At 40.5% G+C, this 10709-nt stretch overlaps 1 protein-coding gene across 5 annotated transcripts; it reads left to right on the top strand.

Moving 5' to 3' along the window:
- The first annotated feature begins 3673 nt into the window (after positions 1-3673).
- hmga1a (high mobility group AT-hook 1a) lies at positions 3674-10302 on the top strand. 5 transcript variants are annotated; one of them, XM_055046255.1, is made up of 5 exons: positions 3674-3785; positions 4765-4882; positions 5714-5797; positions 6784-6840; positions 8332-10302. In XM_055046255.1, exons 2-5 carry the CDS (start codon positions 4784-4786, stop codon positions 8392-8394), a joined length of 303 nt encoding a protein of 100 aa, XP_054902230.1. In that variant the 5' UTR covers positions 3674-3785; positions 4765-4783; the 3' UTR covers positions 8395-10302. The 5 variants fall into 5 exon arrangements, with proteins under 5 accessions (XP_054902230.1, XP_054902231.1, XP_054902233.1 ...); XM_055046256.1 differs by lacking the exon at positions 3674-3785 and adding an exon at positions 3922-4049; XM_055046258.1 differs by lacking the exon at positions 3674-3785 and adding an exon at positions 3923-4072.
- The last annotated feature ends 407 nt before the right edge of the window (positions 10303-10709 follow it).

Here is a 10709-nt window from a genome sequence, read left to right as displayed (position 1 = left end):
GTGTTGGAAAGAACAAGAGTTTCTTAAAGAAATAGAGACCTAATTTAAAGGTGCTACACTACAAAGTCAAATATCTTTTAGGAAATATTTGACATGTATAGTATTTAAGCATTTGTTCCCACGTAGTGCTGAGTTTATCATATGACCTACTTCTCAGTGCAAGAAGGGTTATTCACGACATAATGAGGACCATTGCTGTGATGACATGCAAAAAGAGCATGCCACCAGGAAGAGCACAAAATTCTCAAATAGACAGAGGCCCAATGTCAAGATTTCAAATTCAATAGTTACTGCATACTAGGATCCATCCATCCATTTTCTGATCACCCTTCTCCCTAACGGGGTCAGGAGTTGCTGGTGCCTATCTCCAGCTGCGTTCAGGGTGAGAGGTGGGGTACTCAGAGGCGGGGTACACCCTGGACAGGTCGCCAGTCCGTCGCAGGGCAACACAAAGACAAATAGGACAAACAAACACACACACACTCACACCTAGGGAGAATTTGGAAAGACCAATTAACCTGACAGTCATGTTTTTGGACTGTGGGAGGAAGCCGGAGAACCCGGAGAGAACCCACGCATGCACAGGGAGAAAATGCAGAAAGACCTGGCCGGGAATCGAACCCAGGAGGGTTCGATTCTTGTTGCAAGGCAGCAGTGCTATTGTGCAGCCCCGGCATACTAGGATCATTAGTCTTAATGACTATTAGAAAACTCATAATACTGTCCCTTTCACCTACTGAGTTTAACGGACCTCTTGTTTAATACCAAGTTTTTTATCCCTATAAGTCAGGATCTGATATTTATTTCTGCAAGATACCCATCCAAAACAAGTTAGATATTTTTGCCTGAGTGAAAAATCGCGCTTCAGGAAAAAATATTAAATAATTTATTATGCATCAACATGGACCCTGAGGATGCAGTTTATCAATCTAACAATAATCTATCATTGGCTGAACATACTGACTTATTTTACAGAGAACCTTATATAGTCATGTCCACTCTGAAGCTCAATTAAGTTACATCAATTATGGGGAAAATTTGAGTATGTTGAAAAAAAGTCTACACAGGAATGCAAAGAACGTGCCAAGTCCCACAGACAGGCCTCAGTGCCAATTGCCTGGATGAAGACATTCAGTGATTCTTGAATTTTTACCTGGAGTCATGCGGCTGATAACACCCTTTATGGGGGAGAATTAGTTGCAGGTATGTGCATGCATACCTTTGCTAACTTCTTCGTTTTTCACCACTGATGAATCAGTGTGGAGGATGGTTACATGTTCAGGCAGTAATCTGTGGCTACAGTTTCCAATATGTATTTTTCTCCAAAATAAATGACAGGTATGTCATTGAAAAAAAAAATTATGTTGTTTTTTGTGTATCTTTTTTCAGAAAAAGTCTCAAAGTAATTAGTAAATAATGTTGAGATAATAACCTTGATTTGAATTATTCTGGGACAATTTAAATGTTAGTCCAGTTCCAGTTCTCGAGACTTGATGTCCACAGTCTTAATGTCAGCTCCCTGGACATTCAATGGTATCAGTGGGGTGAGTCTGATCTGACAGAAATCCACCACTGGCTCATTGGCTGCCCAGGTGTTGATCAGGAGATGGTTCCACTACTCAGAGGTTGCATTCACATCAGACCTGTTCAGACTGTTTTAATGAAACGCTAGCAAATTTCCCTGAAAAGTTTGATTTGTTTTGGAAGGCATGAATGCTCAATCAACCTCTGATGCAGACTAAATCTTAAGTCTTGGCTTGATTAAAGGGAACTCTAAAGCATGTGTGGATGCAAGTGGGCTAGCAATGGCTCCAAAAGCATGAACAGGACTATAGTGCAGCGCATTCTGGGTCAGTTTAACCAAAGCAAACACAAGAGTCTAATTCTAGAGAAAAGAGACATTTTACAACTACTAAACTCTGATGCTGTTCAAATTTTTTTTTTTTTTTTGCATTTTGTGAAGAAGGAAGTCATGTTCATGTCTTCTTCAGAGATTTTAGTGTAGTTTCCTTCAGTAGTTCTTAGTATAGCGCCACCACATGCAAGGAGGAGAACAGATTTTTTAATTACCATATCAGCTGAACGTTGCAAGTTTGGTGTCCAATGGAACTATCGGGAGTATTGGGTGTGAAAACACCCTGAAATGTCATCACCTTTGATGAAATTAAGTATGGTAGAGTCATCAGAGAGCATTAAATATTAGACAGGTTTCCTCTTCTTGCTGTTCTCTTATAAACACGGTCCCTTTGAGTTGGATTGTCTCTGCATCACATGATGCAAGATCGCAGTCCATTTAGTATGTTTTAGTTCTACTTCACTGTTGAATGATGTCTCCTACTCCATGCATGAAGCTGGTGCTGAACTGGAAAGCTCTTTCAGTAATCCTAGAGCCACAAAGGTGCTTTAACAAAGATCCTTCCTTCCTGCAGATGTTAGACTCCATATCCATCACTCCTCCCAACAACATTAAAATGAATAATTTCTATCAATTTGTATCACTGCTGTTATTTAGATATTTTTAGTTATTGTAAAAAGTCTGCTTTTTCATTCACAAACAGTACATAAACATTTTCTAAATTTCTTTATCATACTCAGTTGTGCACTTCTTTGAATCAGAGTATACTATTTTTAATAACTGTATTTGCTTGTATAAATTTTGTCCTTCCTGTACATGATATCTCTTTCATTTTTATTTATGTATAATCTGTGCTTCAACTTGCATTATATAATATAGCATGCACTCACATGTCAAATGTATGATTTTGAATAATTACACACTTTAAAAAAATTAAGACAGCTATCAAGTTTACTTGAAAAATTGAATTCATTTACATGTAAATTAAACATGTTAGTGTTGTACTAAAAACATCATCAACAAGCAGAAAACCAGTGTTTCGGTGACAGCAATGAAAAAGGATGATGAAAGATATTCTGGATATGTTTACAATACATTATCATGAAAATGCTCAAACTACAAATCATGAGCAAATAAACAGCTGTTTATTTATTGGCCCACTTTGTGAAAATTATGTGTTGGTCAAGAAGAAACTTAAGAGGTGAGGGAATTAAATGGTTTGTTTAAGATTGAAGTGGTGTTAGAAAAGATGAAATGGCAGTACATGGGAAAGAAATGGGGATACAACCCGGTAAAGTGCAGAGATGAGTTGGAGGCAATATCGTAATTAGCAAGGTACCAGATAGTTTACTTACTAGGTTATTAAGAAGGGACACAATTGCAATGGGTATGAAATCATATGGGAATTAGCAAAGGGAGAAAATTAACCTAGCACATTTTGTGCAACATTTTTTTATTATTATTTTCTCACCTGAGCACAGAAGCTGGCCACTCTCTATGAGTCAGCTCCTGTTTACATTGGGGGAGGTCATAGTTCATGATTGGAGACTGTGGAATGTAATGCTAGGCAAATGCATGCAATTTTAAATAACATTCACTCCGGAAATAATAAAACATAACTGTTGTGTTTCATTTCCTTTTTTTTTTTCAGTCTACAACTTTTTGCACCTATGTTTAGTGTGATGTCATTAAACCTGGAAAATGTAACAATCAATGAGCAATAAAGTGGGAGGGGGTTGGGTTTCTTCGTACTGTTGGTGGCCCACATTTATCATATCTCCGCCCTCCAGTATTCCTGCTCCCCCTGAGGGCGGCTCTTTAAATTGTCCAAAAACTCCTCCTGTCCGGCGCCTTTTTTCCTTTATGTGCAAGAGAGAAGCCGCACGTGCGTTGTATTGAATGCCGTTGGATTAAACTCCTCGTCCCGCTGGTGAATATATATATTTATATATTTTTTTATTATTATTATTATTTTTTTTTTTTTAAAGCAACTATTTTTATTTTAAGCCATTGCTGTTTTAAATCTGCATGAGCTGGGGTTTAAATGGGCGGGCTGTGTGTTATCTGACGAATAAAAGCTGTAGCCTCTGATCGGCTATTTAACCGGTTAGCCGCATACAAACCAGCTTGTGCTTAAAGGAAAACAATTCGGCTTTCATTTTAAGACGGAGGCGATAAATCCGTGGAAATAAAGGTGGGTGCATAAAAGGAGATGCGGTAAGTCAGAAAAGACTCAATGCAGGGTTTTATTAATATTATTATTTTTTCAGAGTCCCGAGCTCCGGCGGGAGAAGGCTGCACGCGCTCAACGTGAAGCCGTCTTTTGTTGCTTCGGCTCGGGGTTTTAGCCGCCGAGCGGCCGCTTCCTCCGCTTTAATTCCTCAGTGCCATTTTAGAAGAATCCGAGCGAGCATTCAGCCGGGGTTCCTAGCTTGCAAATGCAAACGAGCACACAGCAGCCATTGTGTGTTGGCGGATCTCTCCGCGGCCACGGCGTGCAGACCTGCTGTGAGATAGTTCTGTGTGCATAGGCCTGATCGTGGGGGTACGGCAGCTACAGCAAAGAGGAAAAAACGAGGCCTCTAAGCATGGTTTAGTATAGGGGTATGCAATAGTCATTTGCAGGTTGTGTCCTTTCAGTATCGTGCAGTCTGCTTTTGCCGTAAACCTCTTGTGTAGCAGCGCGCCGATGAGACAAAAATAGAGCTGGAAATAAGCGCGGATTAATTGAGTTAAACAGTGCGCGGTTAGGTCGGTCATTTGGGTTTGTTGTTGCGGTCAGTGAGTTTAGTGGCTCGACTACTCCTCATTTCTACATGTTTTGCGTGTATACTCGACGCCTCGTCTTACACCGAGTCCAATCAGGATGATGTGTATTTATAAAAATATATGTATTTTTTATTGCATAGGTTGAAAAGCTAAGCAAACATGAGCGACAAGGGGACAGTCTCAACGAAAGATAAGGAGGGGGCAGAGAAGAGAGGGCGTGGAAGACCCCGTAAACAGCCCCAAGTAAAATCCTCAGACGTAAGTAGTGTCCCTTTACTCCTACCTGCTCTGTCTCGTTTGCATGTCCTACTACTACTAACCTCATTTGTACCAGAACAAGGATTATGTAATAAGACCTCCAAATAGATTTCCATGTCTTATTTGCAGATAACCAAAATAACCCCCTCAGTTGCCATCTGTTGCATCTGATGCTCCTGCAGATACTATTGCAGATAAAAGGCTCTTACATGTCCCGTGTCCTCCTGAGGTAAAGACTGACATGAATCTAGATAGGCCAACTCCAGGATGTCCTTGTGACCATTTGTTCAGTTGCTTATCAGTGGAGAGGTTCACAATAAACTTCATCCCTGGTTTGCAAGCAACCAGTAACCCAACACCTTTAAACTGGTTTTAACCCCCCTTCCCACTACGCCACACTCTCCAGGCCCACCCCCGCTCCCTCACTGTGATGCATGACATAGCAGAGGCGAAGCGCAGAGTGGATCATATAGATGTCCCTCAGCCTGCTGTGTTTTACTATTGAGTTCCTCTGTTGCTAAGAGCTGTGGTGATAAACACTCCAGAAATGCAACAGTAGACAAGTCGGCTATGACATGGCTTCTAACCACAAGGTACGCATGAAAGGATGAGTCATGCCACGCTGAATTCACTTAGTTGTTCAAGGTGACGGTGTTTCCCTAAATGCCTATCAGAGTGTTAAATTGTTTTTGTTTCAATTCTATGAAATGCATTGAAGCGTTTGACTTTGTTTGAGCTCATTTGTGCCAAGTAACTTTAAGTCGTCAAATGAGAAGACGTGTAACGTTCTTACGTTTTCATGTATGTTAACTTCAACCTGTTTGCTTTCAGGAGGCAAGTGGGTCCCCAACTCCAAAGAGGCCCCGAGGCAGACCAAAGGGGAGCAAAAATAAGACAACTGGTGGCAAGGGCAAAGTAAGTCTCTTCAGAATGGGAGTTTCAGCTGAACCGAAAGTACACAGAAAGATGTTGCAGATGGCAGTTGATGTATCTTTTTTTTTTTTTTCTAGAATAAGCCCATCCTGTTTGAAACTCCAGATCCCTTTTGGTTAAGGAGTGCTTGTAGCAGCAGCTAACCTCATCCGTCTAAAGGATGTCAGGATGTTGATTTTGATTTTTTTTTTTTTTTTTGGCTACCACCTAATGGTGCCAGAAATAGCATGGCAACTGCTTCCCACTGTAAAGAATCTTGGTTTGCTGCTTTACCCTTGGGTTGGTAGGTGGGGGGCGGGGGGGGCTATGGCTGTGTGGAAGATGGCGGAGGAGAGGGCGGGGGTGATGATGCTCACTCGGTGCATCCTGTCCTCCAGCTTCCTGCAGCTTGTCACATGCACTGTGCAGTGCAGGTGCAGCGGCCGCAAGACTGTTTCCAGGCTGACACTGAGCGCCCCCTCTGCCTCCAGCAGGCACACAGCCCCAGTTCTTCACTGCTCGTCGTCTCCATAGCAACAACAATTTTTTTTATTTATTTATTTTTCCCCCCTCTTCCTTCGCCCCAACCCTTCCAGCTCCCCTGTGTGCTCTCGCTTGCTGCTATCTATGGGAAAGAGAGGAATGGAGGGCGTTCAGGAGACGGCGCACATGCGTGTGCACTGATATAGGTTTAGGAGCAACGGTTTGTGTCTCTGCTCGGTTTCACCAGCTGTCTCTGCGCCTTGGACCAGGTGGCCAGCGAACTGGAGTGCCCTGTGTGCAGTTCCCGTCGGTCTTCCAGATAATAGCCAATGAACCCGATGCCCCCTTTCTATCTGTCCAGTTGTAGTGCTTCCACTGCCACCTAGAGGCGATGTAACAAATTTGTTTTGTGCTCAAGCCTGCAACTCTACAACTCGCTGAGATTACAACTTAATGATGAGAACCTTGTAACAGATTTGGTGGCCTTTTGCGGTTTTCTTTCACAGAAAGGTGCAGGAGCCTCACCTGCAGGAGGAAAACGCCGGGGACGACCCAAGAAGGAGGCAAGTTTGCTGCTCAAATCTGAGTTTATGACTCCCAATAAATATTTTCCTGTTTAAATATTTTGGTTTGCTCAAGGGTTCAGATCTGTTATTGCTACTCGGTTGCCCCGAACAGGGATCCAAAGCAAAATAACTGAGACTAGAGAGTAATGATTGTTTCAAAGTGACATTTATTAAAGGGGCAGACTTGCGCAAAATCAACTTTATTTTATTTAATTTTATTTTGGTCTCTCATCACAAACATACGTGGAGTGTTGCCTTGACACTTTCGTATAAGTTTAAGAAATTCTTTAATCTCCTGTGGCAACCAAGCACCGCTTTCAATGGCACAACTCCTCCTCAGAGCTGGAGTTTCTGAGCTTCTGTGTCAGAGCATTCTTCCCTTGTCACTCCCCAACTCAACTCCTTCAAACTAGCCAGCAGCAATTAGCAATCACCTGGTGGAACTGTGCATCTGCTCACTTTAGGAGCTACTTTTCAGTACAACACCGGTTAAATACTTTGTTAAAAGGTTGATAGAGCAGCGCTGTTGTGATGACTTCTTGAAGACGGATTGTTGGAAAAAGCAGAAATTTGGAAAAAGTGTTAAATTTCAAGGTAAAATTTCTTTAAGTCATATTTGATATAAATGGGATTTTTATAACAACTGAAGGTAACGGTTATTGTAATAATACTGTCCCTTTAAGATTGGACTAAACAGATTTCAACTTTAGTATTTCTAACATTTAACTACAATCAAGAACAAACATATGAGTATTAAATGGTTTTACATGAATAAAACAAAAGTAGGAAAGTAGGTGCAAATTGGCAGCAGTTGAAATTGACCAGCTAGAATCAACATTAACACAAGAGGAACCCTAAACCTTTTCTGTCCCAGTGTGAGTGATTCGTATGACTGTCTGGTGAGTGACATTCCTTTTTAAGAAGCCAAGTGAATTGGGGATTCACTCATACAGACCAGCCATTTCTTTATTGCAAGTCTCCACCTGATTGTGCTAACATGTAGAGATTCTTTTCACAGTATTTGCAGCCTTAGGCAAGAATTTGAGGTTTCGTAGTGACATTGTGATGTGCATCACTTGTTTGGATGAAGTCCAGGAGGCATCTGGATTGCATTAGTCACAGTGAGGAGTGACCCTCCTTAACATAGTCCACCCGTTTTTTTTTTCTTTTATGAATGAACAACTTGGAGTAAGTGAGTGAAAGGAAAAAAAAAACAGGATGGTTCATTATGACTCACCAGTGATGAATCACTTTTCTCTCCAGATGCTTCACCCTTCCCTTGGGTGCTTTTTCATGCCACAGAGGTTTTGTCAAAGAACACTTATTTAATTTCTTTTACTCAAGTTGGCACTTGACACAAAACGGTCACATTGAGGTATGAATCACAAGCAGCGATTGTTTATACCACTTCAAACGTTTTTTTTTTTTTTTTGTCTCTGTATGTTGTGGCCGCATGCAGAAAGTCTGACTTTACTTTTTCTGTCACAGGAGAAGGAGGAAAAGGCATCCCAAGAATCATCTGAGGAAGAGGAGGAGGAAGATGACCAGTAATTCAATACATGCTACCTCACTCTACATACTGACTTACTGTTATCCAGAAACTGGGCTGTATCAACACCAGTGCCACCACTTGACCACTGTTCACGACAAAGCCCTCCCCTTTGTCAAAGGGCGGGGTTAACACAGTACATATATCATGCAGCAGCACTGGATTTAAACAAAATGGACTTGATCAAGCATAAATCTAAAGCATTACATGACAGGTAACAACCCTTCTACCTGTCATGTTATCACAAGTCTTTTATACTGGACAAGGTGTGCTCTGAAGAGCCTGGGTGTTTGTTAGTCTCCCCTAAAGACCGTTAGGACATGTTTCCTCTGCTTAGTGTCATTTATTGCATCTGCGATAGTGGAACATATAGACTTTCTTGTTTTTGTATTGGACAAAGGTAATTTTTTTACCCATTTGCTGTTTAGTTTTGTTACATGTGAGTGAAGTGGTTAACCTATCCTTTGCATTGTATTCTAGATGGAGAAGAGCTTCAGCATTTAGGATGAGCATAGGTTACTGATGGTAGAGGTGTCCGTTTCGTGTCGAGTATATTCTTTTTTTTTTTTCTTCCCAAACTCTGGACAGATCTGGGCATCTTCCACCTGACCGCTTTTTCCTGTAGAGCAGTGTAGATTTTAGAGGCGCTTAAAACATTCTCAGTCCTTTTTGCATGTAGTGGGGAGATGTAAAGTAAGTTTGATGGGTTTTTTTTTGTTTTATTTTCTTCATCAAAATACTCTGATCAGACTTGCAGTTTGGGTTATATACCATTTAAGAAAAACCATGAGTGTGCTGCTTTTTGTGTTTTATAACAATTCTTTTTGGTATATTTTTAGAAAGAGTTTTAGGTTGAAAAGTAATCTGTCGTTTCTTCAGGGAGCTTTTACAAATGCGGTTACTTTTTTTGTTTATCCCCCTCTACCCCCCCATCTCTTTTTCCCTCATTTGCTCACTCAGTCACTGCAATTGGTCAAACAAGGAGTATGATTGTAATAGTGGATAGTTGGTGGCACTACTATCCAACAGGGCTGTACATTTTTTATTTCCCATTCCATTTAGCCATCACTGCTTAATCTAGCTTCTTCCTCACTTAGTAACGTAACAGTAACCCTACTTTCCTTAATCTTCTGAAGATGTGTGTTGTTTGTGTCTACTACATTTTATTTTTTATTGTCAGGGAACCTGTATCCATAGTACATTTAACTGGGTTTTTTCCCCCCCACACACACCTAAGCTGCTACAACCTCAGTTACAAAACCCCGGAAAACTGCAAACAGGCAAGACAAAGCCTGGTTTCTCATACCTCAATTTAACAGCTTACTTCACCTTATGATTGCATTCAACTGGTTTTTCTATTTTTAATGTAATCTCTGACAAGAGTTAAGTTTTTCTTTTTTTCATCTTTTTGATCATGTTGACTTGGTATAAAATGTAATTGTGCGCCAGACTTTGCAGACAGGTTTTTAAATGTGTGAAGCAAGTCAGGGAGACCTGTCAGCTCAACAATTGTGTTCGCTGACTGTGGTAGACTAGCAGGTGTGTTTTTATTTTTTTTATTTTTTCTTCTGCACTGAGATGTTGGATTTTCATGGACAAATGCGAGTTTGTGTAGACTAGGCACTCTTCACTGTTCAGTCAGGCTCTGTGCATTCTGCATTAACGCACAGAGATGCTCTTATCGTTTTCATTAAAGTCGTACAGTCTCTTGTCTTTGTCCCCTTCCAACTACACAACTGTATCTAGACATTTCTCTTTAAATCATGCATTTGTTGATTTATATACTGTAAACTCAATAGAATGGGATCATGCTTTTTAATGTACACCTATATAAATGTACAATGTCTATATTTCTATGGTGCCCTACAATTTGTATCAGAAATGGACAATAAAGAGAACTTTCTTTGTCATTTGTGTCATGTTTATTGTACTAATGCCCCCTAATTTGAACTTGTGAAAAAAATTTACAATATTTTAAGAAGCAACAGCATAGTCTAAGCAATTTTAAATTAAATCATAAATTATTTAAAATTTGAAATTATACAGATTCCTTAGTTGGTGGTATAGGTAGCTCTGTTTACTTTCAGGAATATAGTTTGCACATAAGGAAAACTCCAGTTTTTACTTCTACTTAACTTTCCATATTATTTTGATTATAGTGCACTCATCCTGTTTAACAGTCTCCTCTTCAAAAGAGCCTTTTGCAGTTGGTCTAAAGGTCTAGCCCTTGTCTTCCGTTTACGGTCTTGTGGTAGGAACTGCAAGACTAATGTTTTGAAAGTACTGTAACTGCATGTGGCTGCAGTGCTGATTTTCA

Source organism: Poeciliopsis prolifica, unplaced genomic scaffold (assembly GCF_027474105.1).
Source record: "Poeciliopsis prolifica strain line A6 unplaced genomic scaffold, Auburn_PproV2 SCAFFOLD023, whole genome shotgun sequence".
Lineage (NCBI taxonomy): Eukaryota > Metazoa > Chordata > Actinopteri > Cyprinodontiformes > Poeciliidae > Poeciliopsis > Poeciliopsis prolifica.
Note: the sequence above shows the minus strand (reverse complement) of the source record. Positions and strands in the feature narration are given on the sequence as shown.

Excerpts from the sequence above, each read along its gene's own strand:
- hmga1a (XM_055046255.1), top strand. The coding sequence starts at position 4,784 with ATGAGCGACAAGGGGACAGTCTCAACGAAAGATAAGGAGGGGGCAGAG. Across the intron at positions 4,883-5,713 it reads CCCAAGTAAAATCCTCAGAC|GAGGCAAGTGGGTCCCCAAC; the intron begins GTAAGTAGTGTC and ends GTTTGCTTTCAG. Across the intron at positions 5,798-6,783 it reads CAACTGGTGGCAAGGGCAAA|AAAGGTGCAGGAGCCTCACC; the intron begins GTAAGTCTCTTC and ends TTTCTTTCACAG.